This window comes from Brachypodium distachyon, chromosome 3, assembly GCF_000005505.3.
Source record: "Brachypodium distachyon strain Bd21 chromosome 3, Brachypodium_distachyon_v3.0, whole genome shotgun sequence".
Classification (NCBI taxonomy): Eukaryota; Viridiplantae; Streptophyta; class Magnoliopsida; order Poales; family Poaceae; genus Brachypodium; species Brachypodium distachyon.
In genome coordinates this window covers 27,459,228-27,485,193 of record NC_016133.3, presented here as the reverse complement: position 1 = coordinate 27,485,193, position 25,966 = coordinate 27,459,228, and the positions used below count along the sequence as shown (strand labels likewise).

The 25,966-nt window shown below is 46.4% G+C and overlaps 3 protein-coding genes across 4 annotated transcripts; 1 reads left to right on the top strand and 2 right to left on the bottom strand.

The window, feature by feature from the left end:
* Positions 1 to 1,909: 1,909 nt before the first annotated feature.
* On the top strand, positions 1,910 to 11,203 carry LOC100840633 (protein NETWORKED 1D). The gene is made up of 6 exons (XM_003571745.4): positions 1,910 to 2,096; positions 2,734 to 2,799; positions 2,906 to 3,225; positions 4,060 to 7,040; positions 7,198 to 9,147; positions 9,723 to 11,203. Exons 3-6 carry the CDS (start codon positions 3,126 to 3,128, stop codon positions 10,851 to 10,853), a joined length of 6,162 nt encoding a protein of 2,053 aa, XP_003571793.1. The 5' UTR covers positions 1,910 to 2,096; positions 2,734 to 2,799; positions 2,906 to 3,125; the 3' UTR covers positions 10,854 to 11,203.
* Positions 11,204 to 11,425: 222 nt separating this feature from the next.
* Positions 11,426 to 14,700, bottom strand: LOC100840323 (sulfate transporter 3.1). The gene is made up of 10 exons (XM_010236439.2): positions 14,205 to 14,700; positions 13,658 to 14,037; positions 13,491 to 13,556; positions 13,293 to 13,406; positions 13,079 to 13,195; positions 12,581 to 12,994; positions 12,286 to 12,476; positions 12,095 to 12,180; positions 11,872 to 11,948; positions 11,426 to 11,774 (listed from the first exon to the last, which is right to left on the bottom strand). Exons 1-10 carry the CDS (start codon positions 14,542 to 14,544, stop codon positions 11,604 to 11,606), a joined length of 1,956 nt encoding a protein of 651 aa, XP_010234741.1. The 5' UTR covers positions 14,545 to 14,700; the 3' UTR covers positions 11,426 to 11,603.
* A 6,820-nt stretch (positions 14,701 to 21,520) lies between these two features.
* On the bottom strand, positions 21,521 to 24,557 carry LOC100840017 (protein IQ-DOMAIN 14). Of its 2 annotated transcripts, XM_014900272.2 has the most exons (5): positions 24,267 to 24,557; positions 23,670 to 24,132; positions 22,863 to 23,084; positions 22,099 to 22,767; positions 21,521 to 21,971 (listed from the first exon to the last, which is right to left on the bottom strand). In XM_014900272.2, exons 1-5 carry the CDS (start codon positions 24,272 to 24,274, stop codon positions 21,951 to 21,953), a joined length of 1,383 nt encoding a protein of 460 aa, XP_014755758.1. In that variant the 5' UTR covers positions 24,275 to 24,557; the 3' UTR covers positions 21,521 to 21,950. The 2 variants fall into 2 exon arrangements, with proteins under 2 accessions (XP_014755758.1, XP_003571792.2); XM_003571744.4 differs by having other exon boundaries at positions 23,670 to 24,553.
* Positions 24,558 to 25,966: the final 1,409 nt, after the last annotated feature.

Here is a 25,966-nt window from a genome sequence, read left to right as displayed (position 1 = left end):
CGACAGCTGCGAGCAGGTCACATGGGGCACATGATTATGCTTTTCTCGATCTCCGGATTTATATTGATAACCAAAACAAAATGACCATCAACAGATTTGCGCCCCATCCGATGATCCAACCAGAGCAAATCTTTCGATAAGCGCTCTGTGCATTTTGGGACTAAAATAATACTATCGTCTACAGAGACGAAAGGGTCGTTGCACCGGAAATGTTGTGCTGTGGGCTGTGAGGAGAGATTGCTTCGTCCGAAATCCCAAGAAAGCACGCTGGCCATATGAGACTTGCTTTTTAACAACGAACAAGATACTGCTACTCACAGAATTGGTAAACTTTGCTCAGCAAATAAAGACATAAGAGGGCTGGCTAACGAACACGCTCGGTTCGTTAAGAGTTCGGATCGTTAAGATCGTTATCGTTAACAATCTGAAATCATTGTTCAGCTCGTTAAGAGCTCGCGAGCGGTCGTTAAGCTCGTTAAAAACTCGTTAATATAATAGATGACATGTTGATCTAAATTTTTAGGCATTACCTAGTTGCTTGGGATAAATTTTGGCAGCAAATAAAATATAAAAAGTTAAACAACGCTATAAAGATTAGAAATAACACAATAAAAGAGAAATAATAACATAATTCCAACAACAAAATAAGTTTCAGCAGCCACTCACAAGTGATGTACGAGACGAGCTCGCTAACAAGCTTAACGAGCGCTTGCCGAGCTCGCTCGTTAAGATCGTTAAGCTTAACGATCCGAAAAGAAAGTCCTGTTTGGTTCTTTAGTTAACGAACCGAGCCCTGAACGAACCAAGTTAGCGAGCGTTCAATAAGATTATCGAACTTCGATCTTTTTGTCCAGGCCTAGACACAAAGTTTTGGAGTGATTTGTGAATTAACTTGATATTGGCCGGGGGAAGGAATGCTTTGCTTGTTGTAAGAGCAAAGTTACAAATGCACTTTACCATGTCACGTCATTAGTCTGCCCCTTTTTTATTTTTTTATTGGGACGTCTACAATGGAACTAACCCAACCATCATGTAGGATAATTGTTTTCTAAATTACGTACTCCAATGGAGTACCTTTCTTCTTTTATTTAACTAATTGTTGGTCTGAAATGGAGAGATAGCACAGCGAATATGACCGACTCTTGATCAAATTAAGAGCCAATATTAAGACTTCTTTTGGTCTTTTTTAGAAAACACAGAACAGATGCAAGTACTTCCAGACACGTACGTACTAAGACTGAGCCGTCGGCATTAGATTGAAGACTTCTTTGGTTCTATTTTTGAACATTCTATTCTTCTATATATCTCGTTTGATTCGCAAGATATGGAAGTATAACTTTTTTTTCTATGGACTACTCCTATTTTGCATACAATTTCAAGACATTATTTCAGTTTTCTTTCGTCCAAGTTAGTCCAAGTTAGCAATTATCTACCTGGCGTTGCTAGAAGCCTCGCACTTTCAGATCTGCTCATCTGCCCCCGAAATGATCCGATCCCAATTATGGCACAGTTTATTTCTCCCACAAAAAATCAAGAGGCCATATTATTAGGCAACCAACCAGGTCCGTTTGGAACCTAGGTTAGAACCTTTCTAACCTTGCCGGGCTAGGTTTGCTGTTTGGTGATAAACAAATTAACTGGTTTTTGAGGGCAAGTTAGTCAGCCTGGGCTAGAAAACTCTAGCTGCAGCGGGATAGCCGATTCGGCTCGCCTCCGACGGCAAGCCACGTTCCGCAAAAAATTTCTACTCCCAAACAACTATCCCGTGTGAGTAGCAGTTAATTCTTGTCATCAAAAACATTAAATCAAATAAATAGTTAGGACAAGCATGACCTTGCCAGCCGAGCAATGCCAAACGGACCTAAATCACTCCTGCTGTTCTTTTCTGTTCGTTGGGACCTACCTCCTCCTCCTACTGTGCCGACGCAGCCTTTTCTTCTTGGCACCTCCGGTACGCACCGCAGCAATCGTCCAGATTCCAGAGTCTAGACAGAGAGAAGGATGGGGTGAGATGGAAGGAGAAGAAAAAGGGGGCAGCTTGGTGGAATCCCGGCATGTGGCCACTGCTCGCTGCTGCTCCTGAGAGAGTCCACCTGGTAAGCTTCTTCCTCCTACTGGTTTGTTCGCAAGATTGGATCTTCGATTTTATCTCCCGTCCCGGGATCATTACTCAGTGATTGCTTCTTTGATCTTTGTTTAAGGACTCCTTACGCTTAGAGGATCCATCTTATGTGCCGCCTTTCTATGTTCCCGTGATCGGTTTTTGTTGGGAATTGGACTTGCGGAATTTTTGGTGTTGACGGGTGGTTGGTGATTTCTTGGTTGGTGGGGTGAACAACAGGTGGTGCCACGGCGATCATCGTTGCTGTGGATTATGCGATTTGTGCATTCCACCCTTCCTTTTCTTCTTGATAGTTTGGATTGATTGGTTCCTGTGGGATCTGCCTGCGGAGGTGCTGTTGTGTTCTTTAGCATCGCGGTTGTGTTTGTACCGTGTTGAAAATTTTTCTTGAGGGTATTCGGCTTTTATGTTCTGTGTCTTTTCCTTTGGGTTCTTTGATGAACTTGCTTTTTGATTCCACCTGTTATTGTTCAATTTGGGGGAAATTTGAGTTTTCTCCCTATCAATCATTGGAAAGGTGGCTGGCTACTCTAGACTGTAGCGTGTTTCCTGTATATCCACAATTCTTTATGCTCATCCAATTACTTAACAAAGTTTCCTTTTTGTTTCAGTTTTAGTGTGGTGAGAACTATTCATTTATCTTCCTGTCCTTTCAACTAATCCAAGACTTGGCACCTGTAAGTATTAACACATAGCATGCACCTGTCGAATTATGTGGCTCATTTCTGTATGTAGCATGTCTAATCTATTGTATTTGTACCATTCCTGCTTCCAATTGTGCAGGTTAAAACAGCAAAAAATTGAACTGAAGTTCCTCACTCGGCCACTACTTTCATTTTCCTAACCAGTCATATCCAGATGCATCAGATAATTGCTTTGCTGTCCCGTCCAGAATAGTGAGGAAGTTGATGCAGTTCATAATTTTCGGAAATATATTGCATTGTACATAGTAAGTGAGGTATTAGTTATTTTTTTGGAGTGGTCGATCTTGCTTTTGGCATCAATGGCAGCATCAGTTGGTCATGACTCAAGACAATATTCATGGCTGTGGGTTAGCCATATCAGTCCCAAGAACTCCAAATGGCTCCAAGAAAATCTCAGCGGTGAGGCTTTTGCTCTGTTAGTTCATATCTATACATTCTTGTGCCCTATCATGAAGTTATCATCTGTATCCTTTGGATATTTACTGGTCAAATTAGTAGCGTGATGATATTCGGCTCTTCATTACATTTTCAACACTCATGGTCTGCACAAGCACACAAGCGATCCACAGTTTTTAGGCTGATTTCAGTATTTATATAATATTACTTCAAAACTAATATTTAGTTTATTTTGTAAAATCTAACCATGACTTCTGGTCGCCACAAGTCAGCTCAGGTAGTATTATATAAATATTTGTTTAAGTTTTTGTTCATTAACCTGACATGATCTTCCATGACTGTGTGCCTTGTGTCATTTTCATCTGTTTTTCGACCAGTTAAAAGTGAAGGCTAGCTTTTCAACTTGATTGCATATATGCCCATGAATTCTCCTTTGATGTGAAACTGAATTTTCTCTTTCTTTCCTGAAAGGCTACTTCTTTGTATATGCTAGGTGTTCTCTGTGGGGCTTTAATATCCTTCCCATTTTATCCAATTGAACTGATCAAACTAATCTAGAATTATTGAATGATCATGGGCTGTTCTTCTTAGCTGTCCCCATTCCCATTTTACTGCTTCTCGATGGGGCTGAACTGAATTTTGTTAAACTTATGTTGAGATCAACATTCGCATTCTTTCTCATATAGCAAAGACAATGTTGATCTTTATTTTCATGTACACCCCTTTGGATACTTGATAGTTATATAGGAAAAATACACTGCAATGAAAGGGCCACATCCCTGGTTTTATTTATATCCTGTGGTCCCTTAACTATACGGATCACTTTTTGTGCAACAGATATGGACACAAAGGTGAAAGCCATGATCAAGCTTATCAATGAAGATGCTGATTCTTTTGCAAGGAGAGCTGAGATGTACTACAAGAAGCGCCCAGAGCTAATGAAACAGGTTGAGGAGTTCTATCGAGCATACCGTGCATTAGCAGAAAGGTATGATCAGGCCACTGGAGCACTTCGACAGGCCCACAGGACGATTTCTGAAGTATTCCCAAATCAGATGCCATCGATGGATGAGTCACCCTCTTCTACAGGTCAAGAAATGGAGCCACATACTCCAGAGATGCCTACTTTCTCCCGTACACCATTTGATTCAGGTGATCATTCCACCTCCAAGAGGAATGGTTCACACCCTCAGGAAACCAGTGCATTGTCAGAAAGAAAGAGTCTAAAGCGGTTCAATGATTTGTCACAAAGTGGTGAAAATGCTCCTCGTGCTGTTTTTGATGGAAAAGCACGGAAAGGCCTAAGCTTTGAAAGCCCAGAAGTTAAAGGGAAACAGGATATCAGCAATGAAATGATAAATCTGCAACAAGAGATGTCAAGATTATTAACTGAGAGCCAGAATCTGAAACACCAGATGTTGTCTGAATCTGAGCGGGCAAACAAAGCTGAAAATGAGATCCAAAGCCTGAAGGATACTGTTTTTCAATTGAATTCTGAGAAAGGTACCTCTCTTCCGCAATATAATCAGTCCACAGAGCGTTTGTCTACTTTGGAGTCTGAGCTCTCTAAGGCGCAGGCTGACCTCAAGAAGCTAACTGATGAAATGGCTTCAGAAGTCGAAAAGCTAAATAGTGCTGAATCACACAATAGTGTGCTACAGTCTGAACTTGAGACTTTAGATAATAAGGCAAGGATACAGCAACAAGAGCTTGAACAAAAGCTTAAGGAATTAGAAAATGTCCACTTAAGCTTCCAGGAGGAACATGAAAAGCGCATGCAGGCTGAAAGTGCTCTTCTTTCTGAGGGAAAGGAGCGTGCTAAATCTCAGGAAGAAGTTCAAAGGTTGACTATAGAGGTCAAGATGGCACATGAAAAGTTGGATGAGCTCATGCAGAGCAATGTGGACCTGGAGAGTGCTGTTTGTGAGCTGAAGAAAGAAGTTGAGAGCCTTACTGAACAAAATAGCTCTTTTGAGCTGCTGATACAAGAACTTCGTGATGAGATAAATTCATTGAGGGATTCAAAGGGTGAACTCCAAAGTGAAACCCAAAGCCTTAGAGTCACCATTTCACAGCTAAACGCTGAGAAGGATGGAGCTGTACTTCAACACCAGCAGGCTGTCGAAAGGGTAGATGTGCTGATGCAAGATTTGAAACGGAAGAGAGAGGAAGTTAACAGTGTCCGTGGCCAGCTGCAAGATGAAAGCCATAGACACACACAAACTGAAGCAGCTCTTCTCATGACAAAGAGTCTGCATTCTAAATTGGAGCACGAAGTGAAAGGGCTGACACAAGATCTAGACACGTCAAGAAAGAAGCTGAATGAATTGGAAAATGACAAGTTAGATCTGGAGAATACATCAACAGAACTAAAGAAAACCATTTTAGATTTGAACTCTGATAAGGATGCAGCACTCCTTCAACAACAGCGGTCTCTGGAGAAAGTATCTTATTTGGGGTTAGAACTCTCAAAAGCACAGTTGGGACTGGAGAAGTCTGAACAGAAAATGCAGGCAGTGGAGCTCGAAATTGCACAGAAGAGTGAAAATGTGAACAGCCTGGAGTTGAGTTTGAAAGAAGAAGCAGAGAAGAGGGTGCAAGCTGAAACATCACTCATGTCAATGGAGAATATGTATGCTCAGTCTCAAGAAGAAGTGAATAGGCTGCATCTGGAGATTGAGAAGCTGAATGGCAAATTGAATGAGTTGGAGAAGTTGTCATCTGAACTCAAGAGCACCATCTTACTTCTAAACACTGAGAAGGATGCTACCCATCTTAAGAACCAGGAATCCTTGATGAGAGTATCCGATCTGGAATCTGAACTCTCAAAACTGCAAGCTGAACTGGATAAGGTTGATGGAAAAGTACAGGTGCTAGAGCAAGAACTTAAGCATAAACAAGAAGAAGTGTGTATCCTCCAAACTAGCCTAGAAGATGAAACCCAGAAACGCGTTGAAGGTGAAGCAACTCTTCTCTCAGTGACAAGTCTTCACTCTGAATCTCTGGAGGACGTGAACAGGCTGGCCATGGACATTGAGAAGCTGACTGGGAAATTAAATGAGGTGGAGAACAGTAAGAGGGATCTTGAGAACATGGTAAACAAGCATACAGAGGCCATCAATTCCCTTCATGAACAGAATCTTTCTACCGAGCTTATAGTAGGTGGCCTGCATCGTGAATTGGATGCATTGAAAGCGTTGAATCTGAAACTTGAGGCTGAAATGGGGTCACATATAGGTGAAAAGGAGGCACTTCAGAAAGACTTTGCTCGTCAAAGAGAAGAGAAAGAAAATCTAGACAGTAGACACCATGCTCTGACTGATGAGATGGATGCTCTAAAAAGCAGCATAGCAGCAAAACATAATTTAATAGCAGAATTGCAGAGTACAAACTTAAAACTGAAGGAGGTGTGTGCAAAGAATTTGATCGAAAAGGCACTTCTCTCGGAAAAGGTTCAAGAAATGGAGAAGCTATCTGAAGAATATTCACTGATGGAGAATTCAATTTCAGATGCAAATGCTGAAATGGACGGGCTGAGGGAGAAGATAAAAGCATTAGAGTCTTCAGAAAGCTCTTTGAAGGCTAAGGTTTTGTCTTGTGTTTCAGAAAAGGCTGTTCTTGTATCAGAGCTAGAGAACCTTGGTAAAAGGTTTGCTGACATTTCAAAGAACAACTCCACACTTGAGTTCTCATTATCTGATACGAAAGCTGAGTGTGAAGTTTTTAGGACAAAACTGAAAGATTGTGAAGAAAGGCTCCAGACTCAACTTGCAAATAACTCAGCTCTTTCTGCAGAAAAGAATAATTTGTTCTCTCAGGTGATGATTTAACCAAGCCTACAAACTCATTATTGTATTACAATTTATATTATTGATATATTCATGGTAATCATGATACTGTACTGTTATGATCTAATATTCTTTTACTCAAATGAAATCCTTGCGTATCTAACATAGAGTTCCTTTTGCCTTTCAGATGGAGAACATTACAGTGGTTATGAAAGCCCTGGAAGGTAAGCATGCCAATCTGGAAGAAAAGCACTCCTCTTTATCAAGAGAGAATGATCTTGTGCATGATCAAGTCAGGAAACTGCAGGGTTTGTTGAGAACAATTAATGCAGAGTATGAAGATGCTGTGAAGTCACATGAAATGCATGCAAACAGACTAGAGGAGCAGATTTCTTCTCTGCAAGAGAAAATGCATCATATGGATGAGAGGCTTGAGCAGGAAGAGCAAACAAGCATGAGCGCTTCTATTAGCTTAATGGTCTTGGAGGACAGTTTGGCTGATATGAAAGACAAGAATGTGGCTCTTTTCAAAAAGTGTCAAAAGTATGTAGAGGAAAATCATTCTGCAGACATTTTAATATCACAGCTGGAGGATGAAGCCAGACATCACGAAGTGGAGAGGAAAACATTGCTAAATCTTAATGGAAAACTAAGGGAAGGGATTTCGCAGCACATGAAGATCCTTAGCATCAACAAGGATTTAGGACCTGCTGAGGATGAGATTCTGTTGCAGACCGTTTCAGATGAAACCTCCAATATTCTGAAACTTAAAGAAGAAAGTGAGGATGTTAATATGCTCTCGTACACCGAGCTCTCGGTCCTTACGACTGTCATGTTGCAAATAGCAATGGAGTCCAGAGATCTGTATTTGCAGAAGTGCGCCCTTGAGAAAGAGGTGGAGAATGAAGCAGCAGAATTGCTTTCTCTGAAAAATAAAAATTGCCAACTTTTGAAATGCAATGAACAGTTGAGTCAAGAGTTGCAGAAAGGCTGTGAAAGGGAACAGGTGCAGAAAACTGAAGTATTGGTTTTACATGCGAAGCTATCTTGTTTGACAGAGTCCTACCAGACTGCGCAAGATGAAATAATTGACATGACTGAGAAAAACGGGTCCTTGTCTAAGGAGCAACAGTCTTTGATCGAGAAGTACAATGCCTTGGAGGATGAGAACGGTACTGTTCTTGCAGAATGCATGATGCTTGAGCACTTGTCTTTGTTCTTGAGGGGCCATAATAATGAGGTAGCATCTGCATTGGTATCTCTTACCGATGAGATGGCTTTGCTGAGTTTAGTTAAGGGTGAACTTGATAGTGAAGTCAAAGCTATGAGCGCTAGAGCTCTGATGCTTGAATCAGAAAACAATCACCTCAAAAAGTATTTAGTCTACTTGGTGGATGTTTTTAGGACTCGTTTTGTCCTCTTAGAGTTTGATTTGAACAATGCAAAAAGTGTCTGCCAGGAGTTGGCCATTGAACTTGAGAGTTGCATGGTACAGTTGATTCAGAAGGATGATGAGCTACTGGAAGCAGAAGAGAATGCTCAGCTCACACAAGAAAAGAACCGGGAATTATGTGGAGTTGTTGGGGCTCTTCAGGTTGGCATTGAAGGTGCTAAAGTGATGAAAGGAGAACTTGAAAACAAAATCACGACGCTGACTAGGGAGTGCACTACCAAGGATGATGAAATTTTCCTACTTCGCCAAGCAAATGAAACACTGCAAGCAGATGCTGCCATTCTTAAAGAGAAGGAGCAGAGTTTGGGTTCTGCACATGAACTCATGTTGAAAGAGGTTGAGCAACATGAAAGAGAGTTTGTTCTGCTAGTGGGTGACGCAATAACCTCTTCCGTGAATGCTGCAGTCTATGAAGAAAAGATAATTGAGTTTATGAAGGAAGCCAAAGATATTGAAATTAGTGCAATTGCCCAAAGAGAGCGAATAGAGAATGAAATCTTCTCACGAGATGGTCATTTTGAGGCTCTGCTGGAAAAGGCAACTGGTGTGCAGGAAGAAAATGCAGAACTGATTGCCGAGTTGAGCAAGCATGCAGCACTGGTAGGATCTTTGTCTGATCATATCTATGTGCTTGAAGAAGACATTCTTTCTCTATCAAAGCCCCATTGCACAGAAGTCATAGAGGTGAGTCTCTTGATTCATCCATTTTGACTAGGCATTTTGTACCAATTTGTTCGGGCCATTGCAACACTACCATACTACTAATTCGTCATCCGTCCTTGATAAGTTTCCTTTTATTCATATAATTGCAACAGTACCAATTTTTTTTTTCGAAAACCATAGTTTATCTTTATTGCCACTCATCCTAAGGCATCTCATTTTAGTAGCTAGATATTTCTTCTACATTTCCTGAACAGAGATGCGACTATATCATGTAGTTCCATCCATAATACATTTGAGGTGGTCGTCCGTTCACTGAATTAAGATTATTCCTTATATTACTAGGAAATTGAATATCATCGTGTCCATTCAGTTTGGTAGATATATGTATCACAGTCTTTTGACTACAATTGACTAGATTGATGTATATTTAAGATAATTGTTATTTAGCACATGATTTGGGAACATAATGGTAAAAACTTATTTAAGCAACTTATGCAATATAATAATTTTAATTTGATAGAAACGCATGTGCATTTAGCTAGTTTGAGGAATAAGTGGACTTCCCCCCTTTTATGTTGTATCCTCTATCCTCGTAGGAAACTAAAGTTGGACCTTCTATGCAAGAGGACGACCATGGGCCAGAATCTCGTCGGTTCCCAACAGGAACTCTGGAGTTACAGCAATTAATGTCAAGAATAGAAGCACTTCGGGCGTTTATATTAAATGCCAAGGACCGTCGAGATCAGGAGTCAACCAATTTTGCTGCAAAATTGGCGGCAGCAAATATAGAAAATCAAGAGCTTAGAGCAAGAGGCGGCTTGGAGGCAAAGGAAATATATTCTGACAATGAGAGGCAAAAAGATGCTGACGGCCCCAAAGGGAAGCAGGTCCAGATGATGAAGGATATTGAACTTGATCAAATATCTACCTGTCCACCATATGGTACTGGAGCTGCCCTCTACCCGCTTGGCACTGGTGCAAATGCTGAGATGGATGATGAGATGCTTCAGCTATGGGAGGCTGCAGAGAGGAGCTGCAAGAACCAAACAGCAAAGTCCTCGTCATCTGAGCACGACATACAGGCGGTCGAGGAAGTGAAAAGCGAGTACCCTTCCTCAGAGCTAGTAAGGGGAAGAGACCTTGGAATCAATAAGCTTGAGATGTCTTCTGCATCTATGGTAGAGCCTCACGAGGTATGGGGCAATAATGTGGTTGACAGACTCAGTTCTGATGCTCAGCGACTGCTGAGCATCCAAGAGAGCATTGAGGAGTTGAAGCGGAAAATGGGTGGCCCATCAAAGGGCAGGTCCCCCATGAATTCAGAATACAACAGTGTGAGCGCTCAGCTGCATGAGACTGAGGGATTCGTCTTGGAACAGATTAATCTCAACAGAAAATTAGCGAAGAGGGCTGAGAATTACCCTGCACTGTCAGATAGCATGAACGCCGAGCAGGAAAGTATTCCCAGCAGGAGGAAGATCTCCGAGCAGGTGCAGAAAGGGTCAGAGAATGTGGCAAGGCTTGAGCTGGAACTTCAGAAGATACAATATGTCTTGCTGAAGCTCGAGGAAGAGAATGAGTACAGAAGGCTTAAGGTCTCCGATAAGCGCACCCGGGTCCTCCTGAGGGATTATCTGTATGGGAGGAAGGATCACCGCAGCGGTTCACAGAAGAGAAGGGCACCCTTCTGTGGCTGTGTGGGGTCGAAATCGAGAACTGAGCCATAACCATTTTGTTACCGTGGCGGCTAGAAATAAGAACTGCATTTTTTAGGAGCAAATGATGCTTATAGCAGTGTCCCTTTGTAATTGAATTAGCATTGTATTTAGTATTAGTAATAAGCTTTATGTATCTATTTTTTTCCGGCTTTTCCTTTCAAAATGAGCCTATTTGAGCTAGTTCAACGTGTTACGTCCTAAGCATCAATGTGATATATCTATGCTTCACAGCTGGATTACATTATGCTTCACACCTAAGAAATGTGTTCATGTTTCCTGTGCCTGATTAGGTGTATTGGTTAGGTGTTGTGGTCTGGTATTTCAAGTTCTGGACACCAATACTACTTTGCATTGAAAGCCGTAATTGCCCAATTTGTCTATTTTTTTCATGCAGGCAATTTTAGTACTCCCTCCATCCAACAATGGATGTGTCAACTTTGACTAAATTTGAATGCATCTATACACTAAGTTATGTCTAAATACATCCAAATTTTGACAAACTTGAAACATCTTTTGTTGGACGGAGGGAGTAATACACTTGCTGCCGTGCACAACTGTGTTTCACTACCCAGACATGATGATTCCAGAATTAGCAACTTTTTTTTGCGGGGAACAGAATTAGCAACTGAAAGTCGTGTGAGAACAACTGATGAACTATGCTTAACTTCACTGTGCCCAGAAACATATGTGCTGACGATCTTCTAATGACAGCACAAACACAGCGGTCATTGCTAGAGATACAGAGTTTCAGTCAGAGTTTCAGACAATGTGGTCAGCACGTTCTACACCCTTTGCTATCTTGAAGTTTTGCAGAGCGTACTCGCACGCCTCGCCCACCGTCTGGAAGATCCACTCGTCGCTGATGAACCCGAGCACCTTGGACTTGTCCAGTTTCTTCATGACTTCGCTCCCCGGGTTCGCCAGTGCAGTCTGCAGACAGATCACCAGCAAAATGCAGTCAGATGGGGCAGTTCCTGAAACCAGAGAGATATCTTCAGCAGAAGGGTGCTTCCTCTGCTGTGCTTACCTGAATACTTCTCCTGTCTAGGCTCTTCTTGATATCTTCTATCAGCTTCGTCCCGCTCGTGTCGATGCTGGCGACAGCTACAAACAAACACAGACTGCGTGATCAATCTACATGTCGTCATTCTAAAAAATAGACCGATTCTTGCAGGCCCAACGTTTTGAGAATGCACACATTGCAAAAAGAGTACTTATTTTTAGACTCAAGTGTTGCAAGAACAACTCACCACCCATGTCCAGGACTACACACTGCAGGCTCTCCTCACCGGCTGCCTTGATTCGGTCCTCCTCCTCGTCGATCCACCGCGAGATCCTGAACACAAGAGCAGAAGTTGTCAATATACATAAAAGCTAGCCTATCAAGTTCAGATCAAACGTATTGTCGGATTTTGTACAGTAGATTGTTACTGCATGGTACCTCTCTCGCAGGTAGCTCGCATTGGCGAAGTAGATGGGTGCGTCGATGTGCAGCACGAGCACTCCCGGCACGGTCCGTGCCATGGTGTACTGGTCCATCCTTCTGTAGATGGTGGAGTTGGGCATGTTGCCGAGCACTGTCGTCCTCGGCCGCGCCACGAACAGAAGAATCCGGAGAATCGATATTCCAACCTGAAGATGAATCAAAATTTTGGGTCACCAAATGTTTCTCACTGCAGCAGCAGTACATAGTTTTGTTGGGACTCTGACTATAGCTGCATTCAGATGGCACATACCGCGATGGACAGTCCGATCTCGATGTTGCCAAAGACGACGCCAAGGTAGGAGCCGAGGCAGACGCAGAAATCGACCTTGTCGACGTTCCAGAGGCGTGCCGCGGCCGGGAAGTCGATGACGCCGAGCATGGCGGCGATGATGATGGCCGAGAGCACCACGAGCGGGGTGTAGTGGAAGAGCGGCGTGAGGAAGAGGAGCGTGATGGCCACGGCCACGGCCATGACGGCGTTGGACATGGCCGTCTTGCAGCCGGCGTTGACGTTGACGGCGGAGCGCGAGAAGGGGCCGGCGGTGAGGTAGCAGGAGGTGCAGGAGCCCACGATGTTCATGAGCCCGAAGGCGATCATCTCCTTGTTGCCGTCGATGTGGTAGTTCTTGGCCATGGCGAAGCTCCTGCCTACCGCGATCCCTTCCTGCAGTACATTATATTATAAGTCGTGGTGAGCTATGAAGCCTGAAGCATCAGCAGTTAGTGGCAGGAGGCCAGGGTGTCTTACGGCGAGTCCGATGAGGCCGGTGATGATGCCGGTCTTGAGGGCGACCATCATGTGCGGCGGCGACAGGATGAGGCTATTCACCGACGAAGGGTTTATGCCCATCTTCAAGTTGCCGATCTGGACAGGGTTGGCACGCACGCATGGATAATTCATTAGATTCAGTCCCCTCGATAGATCTTACTGGTAGATGCTAGTACGTGTGCTAATTAATTACCACTTGGATGCCGTGGTTTTGGCCATGGATGAGGTACACCAGGACGCTCCCAAAGATGACCGACGCCAGCGGTGCCGCCGCCGACACCCAGAAGAAATTTGGCCGCCTCTTGCTCTGCCGAAACAAGGATAAAATTAATCTCGTATAAATACTCTTTAAATTATAGCTTTATTCAAGGGGATTAATAGAGAATCTTACGAAGAAGCGCGTGCTGAGGAGGAAGACGAGGATGCAGCATCCCAGGACCACGCTCTGCCATCGCCACTGCAGTCACAGGAACAAACAAGAGTCATACGAAGGTAGAATTTTATTTCATTTTTGCTACAAAAAAAATAAGAAGAAGAAAGGTACTCCACTACACATACGAGTTGTGTCTGTGAGAAGACGGCGCGCATGACGGCGACGACGTCGGTGGCGGTGGTGAAGTGCTGGAGTCCGAGGAGGCCCTTGAGCTGCTGCAGGCAGACCACGGTGGCGGCCCCTCCCATGAAGCCGACGATGGCGGCGTGCGAGAGGAAGTCGACGACGAATCCCAGCCTGAGCGCGCCCAGCCCGGCCTGGAACACGCCGGCGAAGAATGTGGCCGTGAAGGCCAGGTGCAGGTACAGCTCGGGGCTCTCCGCCGGCGGCGCCTCCTTCCCCAGCATGGCCGCGAACAGCAGCGACCCCACCGCCATGGACCCCACCGCCAGGTCCCTCGAGCTCCCCATCACCGCGTACACCAGCGCCGGCACGAAGCTCGAATCTGCACACGCATATTATGCGTACGTTCCCTTAATTAATTACATTACTGGATAGTGGATCGCATGCAGATAAGGTAAGTATATGGTAATAGGAATTGATGGGCAATTAATCGCGTTAATTGATGGGGTGCGCGTGGATGCCGCTCGCTCGCGCTGGCTCAGTGCTTACAGAGGCCGATGATGGGGGGCAGGTCGGCGAGCTTGGCGTAGCTGATGCCCTGGGGCACGGCGAGGCTGGCCACGGTGATGCCGGCGATGAGGTCGGAGCGGAGCGCGCCGAAGGTGTAGGACGGCAGCCACTCGAGGCACGGGAACAGGTACCGGAGCGCGGCCAGGGCGCGCCGCCCGCGGCCGGGCTCCCGGGCCACCGCGCGGAACGGGTCGTCGGGGAAGAAGGTCTCCTTGAGGTTGGCGCCCAGCGCGCGCAGGAATGGCCGCCCCGGGGGCACCGGCACCCGCGGCGCCGCCTCCGCCGCCACGTCCACCACCTGCTGCATCCCCGCCACCATGGTCGTTCTTCGTCGAGCACGTACGTTAGTTGTCGACGGCCGGCGCAGCGAACGAGCCCCTGGACTGCTGGAGGTTCCTCCTAGCTAATTGTAGTGCCAAGGATTTGTCTGTCGATCGATCCATGTACAGGCCAGTCGTTACAAGAGCAAACACTTTGTGTGTGTGTATATATAGCGTGTGGCCGGCATGTGGGGAGGCCGTACGTGTGTCTTTTGTACTCCGTAGAAGAGTAGAGGGAGTACTACAGCTGCGCTACTGCTCAGTGTCCAGCAAGGTTTACCTGTGGGGCCGGCCTACCTGTCATCGGCACGAAGACGACGATGGGACCTGCTTGATCACGGCTGTCAAGGAGCACACGTACGGACGGACCTCTATCGTCGTCTTTGGACCTGATTTGGACTGGTGTAATTACTGATTAGGATCTTATCATTTACGGGATCCAAGAGTCCTGTCCCCGGTTAATTATGGAAAGATATTGCCAGCAAATTAAGAAAGCTATAAATATACAAGCTGGGAAATATTTGGATATGGATAATTCCTTGTTTGGATTTTTGTTTTGGTCAAAACAAGGACTGTACATTTACTGGGAGGGGACTGCCATATAACTAGGTCCGGTCAACTAAGGACAGTCCCAGCGCTCGTTTATTATGAGCCGTCCCATCTCGGCGAGTGTTTCAGCGTATGATCTCTTTTACCGTCTCTATTTTAATTATCTCTGTGATCTTCTGCACTACTGCATCCTCGTGAGTCTTGAGTTCTTGACACAGAGCATTTTCTCTTCAGCCATTCCCCACGCTTATGCCAAGCAGCCATGCGTTCTCTCTCTCCTCACACCTCAGAAAATTTGGCTTGCTAGATCCGGACTCGATGGAGGGCCGTCGAACTCATGAATTGACAAAATAGATTTGTATTGACGTTAGGTGAACGTGGAAGAGAGGAATTTGAAGATGACAGCTCGTGGAGTATGAATTTCTGAAAGAGGAAAAACTGAAAAGATAGGAAATAAAAGGAACAACAACGTCCATGAGGAAAGCTGGCGTTTGGAGGATGTTCTGGACAGCAGGAACAGCCATGGCTCGTCCATCAACTCTTCCAGTAATGATCTGGTCGCTGCTCCTGGGAGTATGCAACAGCGGGCGGAGCTTTGGCTTGGAGGAGACGGTGGCTCGCTGCTTGGAACGAGCAACTTGTTGGGTAGTAGACCGGGGAGAGAGGAGCACAGGGGCGAGTGAGAGAGAAGGGAGGTGGGAGCTAGGGCGCACAGGATCTATGCATTGATTGTTTTGCATATGTTCACGAGTTGAGGTCGTATCTCCGGTAAAAGACGGTTTCTTCGTTTTTCTACTTAAATGCAACGCCACGTCAGCTTTTTTACTTGGTTGCAACGCTAAGAGTCGAGCGCTAGGCATGGCCTAATAGAACTTGTAAGTAGGACACGTCACTTTTTTTCCTCGAAAAATTGGTCTTCCTATCGATTTTTATTAAAGAAATTGGCACAAATAGCTTGATACAACAACCCAAAAGGCCAAAACTTGTGAAAACAACATCCAAATACCAGAAAGTTTAAACGGCTATTCGCCTTTCGAAGCAGAAACAAAATCTCCAAAGATGACTAAAACAGAATAAGCTTCGGTTGTTTGCAATGTTGTAGTCGCTTGAGTCCATCCATGTCTCAGCTTCACTTGTTTGCAATGTTGTAGTCGCTTGAGTCCATGCATGTCTCGCATTGCAAGCATTTATGGCTTTCTTTCTGCAAGATAGCCCAGCTGAGATTTACACAGAGTAAAAATGATTAAAGGACCACTCGCAAAAAACAATGATTAAAGGACTAGTAGCGAATTTCTGTCTAAAGCAAACCAATTCTTTTTGTTTTCCAGGATGTCCATGCCACAACTGTTCTCCCACAAAGAATCAGCTTGGCGATGATCAACGGGAAAAGATGAGATCCATGCTCCAAAGAGATCATCTGCTTTCTCAGCATAGTTTTAAAAATCGAACCGTTCATGCTTGGTTCAGACTTTTACCGGTCGAACCGTTGTTTAACCGGTTCACTGTCCTTTTTTTAAGATATACATAATATTTTTTTTCACAAATGCTGCAATAAACAGATAAAAAGTGTATATTGCAAAATTAAGACTTCACAATATGAATAATAATTCAATTCCCATTACAATTTCATAGAGTGGATCGAGATTAACTGGAAAACCTAGAGATACCATTTTCTTCTTCTGTTTCCAAAGTTACCACTACATCACAAAAAAGAAAATCTAAGAAGGGGTAACATTAAAAAGCGTACGGTTCTTCTAGTTTTCACATAGTACGGTTCACCAATTTTATGAAAAATCGGCCGGGTTTCCATTTCTTGGTTCGGTGGCGGGGACGGTTCAGTGCGTTTAATACACTTGTGAGGTCTCTGGTTTGGGTTTCTTCCGGTTCACTGGTAGTCCGTCCGGTTTTTAAAACTATGTTTCTTAGAGGTCAGACAAACCGGAATGCACAAACGACCACCTGCCAGATGAATCTAGTGAGAGAGCACGAGAAGAAAAAACATTGGACACATCCAACCGTGTGGATATGGTTATTTTTTCACATCATGTCGGAATGGTTAATACCTGCTGCAAAGAGGACGAGGCGAGCACTTCCTCCGTCAGCGATCTTTACCTCCAGTTACGTACATCTCGATCCGCTGCCCCAGAAGGTGTTGTTTGGCAGCCTTCATCGATTTAAGATGTCCCTTGATATGCTGATATGCACCCGTGCAATGTTTGCTCTAGACCGATCTAGAAAAGGAAGACACATGGATGATGTTGATAAATATTTCTAATATAGATGGATCAATCAGTACCTTCTGATTATTCTGATAATCCCACAATGCAATCTTTCTTTTAAGTGTCTCTTGATTTACAGTTGTCGATGATTGTAGGTGCTCTCACGTTCATCCGAGAAATTAGGGCCCATAATATCTAATTAATCTGTTTTATTTCAGAAATTAACGCACACAAAATTTAATCTTAATCTTTTGATTGAAAAATTAGGAATCTTCTCAATAATGTTGTAATACAATTATATTCCTTACGTGTACAACCAACATCCGGTTTTCCAAAACTTTAGGCCACCCACAAAACCTTGTTTAAGCCTGAGGTTTTATTTATTTCGACTTCTGTCTCAGCGTTTGAAGCTTTTGTGCCCCCATTCTCAACGGACGCAGAGTCGCAGAGCAGACCCTGCATGTGCATCGCCTCCCCTGCCCGCGCGTCCAGAGTCCAGACTCCAGAGTGACAAAAATCAACGCCACAACAACGCAAACCACCTCCTTTCCTGGCGGAGTGTGCCAGTGGGGTATTTTAGGCTTTCACGGCGACTTTTCTCGTCGTTGGGTTTTATATCGCTCGGCTACCAGGTTCCGTCACCAATCTGCAAGATCCTGATATGCCGCTACGGCCTACGGCCCTCCCCTGCTTTTCTTTCGTACATGCAAGGAGCCATTTTTGGACACTATGCAGGCATGCAGCGATCGTGAAATCAAAGGAGAGGCTGCCGATGTCCAAGCCTAACCGTATATCCGGCACCTGCTCGGTTGGCCTCCACGTACACCCGCGAGGTCAACTTTTCATGCCCGTGAAGAACAGGACTGGACTGGACCGGAGCCGTCCGGCCGGAAATCGAATCATTGGTTTCGGCTCGGCGGGGCGTCACGACGCGGACCTGACGCATCGCCCCATCTCGTACGTGCGGTGCGGTGCCCCCTCCCTAGGTATAGCGTGGTCCACGGGCTCAACGATCGAGCAGGACATGCATGTAGTATTTCCTTCCGTTGAAACTGGTCGGAAAAAGTGCACGGATCGTGAGAGTCAAGATCGACTCTGTTCCGGCCGTCACGGCTACCTAGCTACAGTTCAAACAAGAGGTAACTGCACCGGCCACCACTTGAGAGGTGGGAACTTGAGAGCCGGGCATTGTATCCAACAATCAAAATGAGAAAAATTAGTCCTCAGCAACCCGGATTAGTCTGATTGGACACGTGAGGTGCTCTAGGGGTTCTAGCCGGGCGATTTGCAAATTTGTGGAAAAGCCTCCCATATTTTTTAATGTTTCACGGATTAGTTTTGCTGCTTTTGCCAAACCGTTTTTTTTAATGGCCCTCACGACAATAGAACTCTTCATTTCCACCTCGAACAACAGACATACAGTTTCGTCTCCCTTCCTCTGCGGCGATTTCGCGCGCCTCCTAGACAACAACAACGCGGCGGCCAATCAACTCGTCGGCGCGCCGATCCATCAATGGAATGATGAATCACCACAATATGGTTGGTTCGTCTTCTTCCTTGTTCTCACGCCCTGACAGCTCTTCTCGGACGATTGGGGTGGTTTCGGTTGATTTTCTAGGGTTAGGATTTCGGTCGACCGTGCAGAAGAAAGGGGGGATTGTATTATTCTTTACCACGAGGTGTTCTGGCTGGAGGAATAGTACGCAATCTTCTGGGGGTGGGGGGGGGGGGGGAGGTTCGCGAAAAGAAACAACGGTAAACAGGCCACGTGTCAAGTATGATTGGCCCGGATGTCGTCTAACCAATCCGTATTACAAGTTTTTGGACTAATTTTGCTCACTTTACAATTTGTTAGACTAAATTACTGTCACCTCTCAAATTGTTGAGCTACTTGTGCAATTACCTCTTCAAACAAATGTCTAAAGTTCCGAGCGAAAGCAGGGGACCGGGATATTAATATTATTGCACTTTGGGAGAGGAGGACGCATAGTTTTCGTGCTAAATATAACAGTACTCTGTCATGAAGGTTTGTGCCCGCACATTAGTATTTTTCATATCAAAACATTGGTTGTGACTTGTCTCGGTTTTGTGCTTACGCAACTTGCTGACTCGGTGCGTTTTTAAAATGCAGACACGTTGATTGATACATACACCAGATCGAATGCATGCACACGACAGTGGGAGAGTCACGAGTCATTCATTCACGGGAGTGGGCGTTAAACGATCTTCCACTTTGGCCCAGCCGCCACCGCTCCCTGCTCAACTTAAGCAGCTGTACGTAGTACCAAAGGCAAAGGGCAAAGCGCAGCTGTCCAAGTCGAACCGTAGATTCGGCACGTAGCGAGCTCAGAGCTAAGCCACCGCCGCCGGCCTGCACTCTCTCTCACGCATGCAGCTTGCGATGCTTCAAGCGAAAGTGACCCGTGAAGGCCAGCCCAGCCGGCCGGCGCGCGTGTCGCCGCGTCCATGTCGAATCATTCATTTCTTCTCGGGCGTCACGACGACGACCTGACCAGCACGTCCATCATTTTGACTTGTACGCGATATGCTGCTGAGTCGTCTGAGATATTCATCAAAGTAGTGCCTACAGGTAGCGCGGTCCACGGATCCAGCCTTTCCCTGATGACGACGGAACAAACTACGCCGCGATGGCCCCTGGCCCCTGGCCCGTGTGCCGTGCTTGGCACCGAGCTAGCTGGCTGCAGCGGGCACCTGATAGAGAGTAGTGATTCGATTCAATTCCCGTACGTCTTTTATTATAGTTTGTGGGAGCTTTTCGGGATAGAGTTCGTAGGAGTAGACTCTTGCGACCCATCGACGGAGATCGTATGAGTGGTAGGCAATTAGGTGCCAGTGTCCAACCATGGAAGGCACCGGACGAGAGCCAGCCCGCAGAATAAATCAATCAACGGTGACCGCGGCAGGCTAGGAGGGTGCGCGAGACTGTGCCCGGCACGCGTGGGGGCGTACGTGGACGCCCCAGGATAGTCAGCCGATGCTTCGGGGATTTCAGTTCGTTCCTTTTGGAAGCTACTGTATAATAAAGCCGTTTAGGTGCTGCAGTGCGGACAACAATGTCGAGAAGCTTCTGTGCACTGGTGCTGTGCGTGAGCATGGCGCGGACTGCAGAATAATACGACCAATTTCTTCAGAAAAATGGTGGACACTGCTGACTGACGACTAGAGAATTAATGATGAGCAACGGAGATCGAGCAGTCGTTGTTGCATCTCTTCACGCCGAAGCGCCTACCTTCGCAGCATTCCCGCCGGCCTCTCTTGTCCTCAGAGCTTACCTGATGTGTGAATCTGTGTTCTGGTGTCGCCGTACGTGTGGAGATTGGGATGAAAACTCATATCACAGAGATTTTACTTGTTGATGATTTCACCATACCTAACAGCTTAACAAGGGACAACTCTTCTCTCTCGAGCCTGGACTCACACGTAAAAGAGACGATTTTCTCTCTGGATGTGAATGGAGTCCTATTTTTTTTCTATTTTTTTTGCGATTCTTGCCTCTTCTTTTAATCTCAAGACCTTCTTGGTCCCAAGGACTGCAGATAATATTTACACATGTGTTCACTGCTTTGCCAAAAAACCATGAGCGGATAAGCACCGAATTTGCTAGAACCCCAACGGAAATCTCGAAAAATGGCAGAACATAGGGAAGATGGTACGCACCGAATTTACTAGAACCGAGTGATCTCCATATGACAGGAGTTTTCCTTTCCAATCACTAAGTTTTTTCTTGAGGTGGCCCTCGATCCCCTTCCGCTCCTTGTTTTGCCATTTGCGGTACTGGACTGGTATCCCTAGATAACGGCGGTCCAATTGGGTAATGCTGGCTAAACTGATGGCTCGTGTTTGCTATAGGCTCACAACTCATGGGCAAGGTTTTAAAAAAAATCTACAAAATTTTGGTACCCACCGAAATGACCAAAATTTCAGAAACTCTTACGGATTTTGGTGTTTGAAATTTCACCAAATATTATCAAAAGTATAGCAAAATTTGTCTAGCACAAAGTAAACAAGTCAATTACTCAACTCTCAATAGAAAAGGAAAAGGGCATACTGGATTTTATGTTGGAGCAAGTTTACGTAAACTATTTCATGTTGGGCTCAAAGTGTAGTAAAACTGAATTTTTTAACCGAAATGCTAAAATTCCAAGGCCCACTGAAATTACCAAAATTCTGAAAAATTAGGCCTTGCTCCCTCGCGAGGGCCAAAGTATTTGTCCCTCTGAAAATTAGACATGGATCGATAATTCCGTGTTATTCGGGTTACTTGTCTGCACCTACTGGTGTGAAACTATGCATATGAGTTTGGAGAATTAGGCACGAGTGAAAGCATGCATACATGTGTGTGTGTCTATTATCACATCACACACCTCTGATCATCTGATGTGGTACGAATAGAGTTGACATGTCGCGTACTGAAACACTGCAATAGATGTGTCATGTGTGAAAACATTGCTTACTGAACCACTGCTAGAAATTGTATCACTACCAAACCAAAGCCATGTCGCGCCTTTAATTCTTTGGAACATTTGATTGACATGGCACATGTGCAGTCGGCAGGATTAGTATCTCGGCACTTGAGCTGCCACCCGCCACTCGTTTTTGTTACGGCTGCCAAGAACTCAGTACTGGCTTCTGTGCGCCTGAAACAGCCGGTCGGAAAGAGGACCAAGATATTCTTGTCAGTCAGCGATCAAATGCAGAAAATCGAACAGAACTGTCAGCCTTCTGTTTCGGTATGTATGTGGTCAAGATTGATGGTGGGCGCACCTCGAATCCGACGAGGGAGCGGCAGTATCCGACGGTGGTGGCGGCGGTGAGGACGGAGCTGGTGGAGCCGCACTCGCTGTCCTTGAGCGAGGCGCTGGAGCGGTCCAGCTTCAGCGACCACGGGTAGTAGTGCTGGTACTGCGCGTACGCGGAGGACGAAGAGGCCGGCACGCCGACGTGCGACGACGACCGCTGCATCATCTTGGCGCTCCTGGGCACCGGCGCCGCCCCGCCGCGGCGACGGCTGGGCTGCCGCTCCAGCGGCCTGGAGGGCGAGTCGTCAGACCTCTGCCTGGGCGCGCTCTGGGACCGGGCCTTGGCGCGCGCGCGCGACGACTGCGTGTTGGCCATGTAGTTGGGGAAGAAGAGCTCCGACGCCGACGACTCCTCCTCGTCGCCCACGACGTACGGGCTGCTCACGCGCGCCGTCGCCGGCTCGAATTCCTCGAAGTAGGCAGCGGCGCGTGGCGGGCTCGTCGTGAACTCGGTGAACGCCGCGGACGAAGATGGGGCCGGGGAGCACTGGCCGCCCGCGTGGTTGTACTCTGCCCCTCTGCGGCGGTTGTCGCTCGCCCCCACGTAGGAGCAGCTGTTCCGCCCGCGCCGCGGCGGCTCCCCGCTGTCCATCTCCACGATCTTGGCGTGCTCCTCGCCGGACCTGTCCATCTCCTGCACCCATCACGCACGCATTCGCACATCAATTGTCAGTTAATAGGCACGCATTGCACGATGATCAATGAAATCGAAGCGCGGGAGGGTATTACGTAGGAGCGGCGGCGCCTGGGGTGCTGCGGCGAGCGGCGTTCGGGCGCGGGGGCATGGTCGTAGTCGAGCATGCGCATCCGCTGCGCGCGGAGGCGGGTCTGCGCCATGAGGAGGGCCTGCATGCGGCGGAGCGTCGCGCTGGCCTGCTTCCGCACCAGGTGGCCCCGGATCAGCGCCTGCAGCTTCACCAGGCCCCTCAGCGCGCACAGAGCCTTCCTTGCCTGCAGCATGGCATCATGTATTCAGATTCTGTGCGCGCCTTAATTTGTGAGATTGCGTCTGCGTCTGTTCAGATTCACGCCGCGTACGTGCAGGAGTATATATGCATCAACTGCTAGTACACTTCAGAAATATTGCCGAGTAGAAGAAAATGGGTACTTTTGCTATTGCAAGGGGACAGTTCAGGTTCTTGTCCCAAGTCTGAAGATTGCAAGAGCACAACTGCCAGAGCACATTCGTCTCAACAGTTTTTAAGTTTCCGTCAACTATCTCAAATATACTTTTTTTTTCAAGGAATCTCGAATACACTTTAGGATTACAACTAGTACGAAATTTCAGTTGATATCCCATAACAGGCCACACTAATGCAGATCAAAACGGTCCGTTATTTGCATGAACCAAAAGAAACCCAAACGTTAGAAATAGAATTCGTTTTTTCTCATTGTCATGTTGCAGCAACATAGAATTGAGTCAAGCTAATTAAGCTGGATACAAAGTAATCTCATTGTCCCTTAGAAATAACTAATTGAGTTAATCTCATTAATCATTATGCTGGACACAAGGCTGGGATGCATGATCAAGCTTACCAGGTATCCTCGGAAGGTGGCCTGGATCCTGGCTGCGGCGGCCTCCTCGACGGGACTCGCCCACAGGTCCTCCTCCGCAGCCGTCAGGCGAATCACCGCCGCCGCCGCGGCGTCGGCGGCCGCCGCGGTCGCTACGGCCACCGCCACGGCGTGCTTGCTCTGCTCAAGCTCGCGCTCCGACACCGACACCGACAGAACACCGCCTGCCGCGGCGCCGGACACGCTCGGCTCCGGCGTCGACGACAGCGACAACGCCGCCGCCGCCGTGGCCTTCCCCGGCGCCGGCGCCGGCCTCCGGAAGCTCCAGCGCTTCTTGTCCCTCGGGGCCGCCGGCAGCAGCTCGGGCAAAGGCGTCGCGTCGTCACAGTACTGCTGTCCCTTCTTCTCCCCCTTCCTGCCGCCGCTGTCCTTCTTCCCTGCCAATAAGCTCCTCAGCCACCTCCCCGCCTTCCCCATTGCCGACCTTAATCAGCAAGCAAGCCCAACTCAATTATCCACCACTCAAATCGCGTCATACGACAGTAGAGGAACTGAGGAACAGAATTATATAGAGCCAGCACAGGCGTCAGCGAGGATGAGGAGGAAGAAGAAGAAGACCATTCCATGCGAAGCTGCCGCGCGCATCGCAATCACCAACCATCCAACCAACCAACCACGCCGGCCGCGCGCGCAGTTGCAGCTCGAAACAGCAGCAGTACAACGTGTCAGTCAACCGATCAAGGCGAGCTGCTGTGCGGAGCAATGGCGCATGTGCGGGCGGGACGGTCTGAACGTGGAGTGCATCCCTCCACCGCTGGCTGTCAGAATCTTTCGCCTTTAAACAAACGCAGCAAGTGTGTGTACTGTACTGTGAGAGCTCAGCTAGAGCTGGGTGGTGCCAATGGGGCCATGTCAATCATGGATCATGGTCTCATGCATGATGCATGACGACGATGAACTCGGATTGGTTAGCTCCCCTTCCTCTCATGTGAGTGGCTCGGCGTTGCTACATATACAATTGTTCTTGCGTTTTATAGAGAAACTATACACAAGTAACACAACATGTTTTAGAAGATATGAAAATATTTATATCTAACTCTTTTTACCAAATCTTAACATGTGATCTGTCAGTGTCAAAGTGCTAAACCACTTTTAAGTTTTTGTGTGTTCTGGCAAAGAAAAAAGAAAACGATTCTTTTGCTAAGGTCCCAATTTATTCTTAATTTTTTAAAACTACACGTTTGATTTCCAATTCTTTCGTAAGTGGTTCAGCGCATGTCTTAAATGGTTCGGTCGCGTGCCTCATGCTGACGTGTCTATTTAGACCGACATGTCAGGTGCCAAGATGGACATCTTTTCGCTAAAAAGACCATGGCTCTTTCTTCCTACTCTCCCGTCAGCCCTTCACTCTAAAATGAGCAAAGGCAGACATTAAGTTTTTGGTTTGTTCCACGAACATAAATGAGTAGTGTGATAGGACAAGTTTGGGGGAATAAATTGGTAGCTCTGCAATCGCTGGCTTGCAGGCGTGGTCTGTGAGTTTTTCTTGAATCAAAGTCCAAAACCGACAACAAACGCTGACGCTGATATGCTGTTTGTGGTGCGATGTTTTTTCTTCTTCTTTCGGCTGGAGATTGTGGAATGCTACTCGGTATGGAGATCTAAAAAAAAAGTTGCTCTGTCTGTACATCTACGCAAAACGCAAGTGTAAATCCGTACACGTTACAGCGATGTGATGGTGCCAATCAGGACTCGTGACCTCGCGAGGTAATAAGACAGGATCCTGCATATTCATGTTCCTTTCCTCCTCTAGAGTCTATAACATACTTTACTTTTGTTGTCTTTGCTGCAGATCTGGCGCATGAAGTTTTATTTTTTTATCTTGCAATATATATGTGCGAGGTGAATCATTGGGGATATCTGCAAGTTTTGCAAGGATGTGCATGATTTGGAACAGTGAGATGAGTTTAGTGGTTGGCAGCCACATGGTTTGGTCCCCTAATACATCTATCATTAGCTGCGTGACCCCTGTGTTGGTTCCTCGGAGACATCGGACAGCACAACACTGGCATGTGTGCACGTACGTACGAGTAATACTGATTCCAAACCTCAATGATAACTCCAAATTAATTAGAAAGAAGAGTTTTCATGGCAGATTTGCATATGGGATTTAACAGGAGTAATATACATACAGTACTAATTGCATTCCTGCTGGAAGTAAGGCAGCGAAGGGGTCGTGATCACAGTACTGTTCTATCTGTTTCCGCTGTAAATTGTACTCCTACAGCGCCCAGCGCCAGCGGTGGCAGGTAGATGCG

What these genes read in the sequence shown, in the direction of transcription:
- LOC100840633 (XM_003571745.4), top strand. Translation starts at nt 3,126, where the DNA reads ATGGCAGCATCAGTTGGTCATGACTCAAGACAATATTCATGGCTGTGG. An exon ending in GCTCCAAGAAAATCTCAGCG is followed by an intron (nt 3,226 to 4,059) that starts GTGAGGCTTTTG and finishes TTTGTGCAACAG; the next exon opens with ATATGGACACAAAGGTGAAA. An exon ending in AGAATAATTTGTTCTCTCAG is followed by an intron (nt 7,041 to 7,197) that starts GTGATGATTTAA and finishes TTTGCCTTTCAG; the next exon opens with ATGGAGAACATTACAGTGGT.
- LOC100840323 (XM_010236439.2), bottom strand. Translation starts at nt 14,544, where the DNA reads ATGGTGGCGGGGATGCAGCAGGTGGTGGACGTGGCGGCGGAGGCGGCG. An exon ending in TCCTCAGCACGCGCTTCTTC is followed by an intron (nt 13,407 to 13,490) that starts GTAAGATTCTCT and finishes TTGTTTCGGCAG; the next exon opens with AGCAAGAGGCGGCCAAATTT. An exon ending in AGATCGGACTGTCCATCGCG is followed by an intron (nt 12,477 to 12,580) that starts GTATGTGCCATC and finishes ATTCATCTTCAG; the next exon opens with GTTGGAATATCGATTCTCCG.
- LOC100840017 (XM_014900272.2), bottom strand. An exon ending in CCAGGCGCCGCCGCTCCTAC is followed by an intron (nt 22,768 to 22,862) that starts GTAATACCCTCC and finishes TGATGGGTGCAG; the next exon opens with GAGATGGACAGGTCCGGCGA. An exon ending in GCTCCCTCGTCGGATTCGAG is followed by an intron (nt 21,972 to 22,098) that starts GTGCGCCCACCA and finishes CGGCTGTTTCAG; the next exon opens with GCGCACAGAAGCCAGTACTG.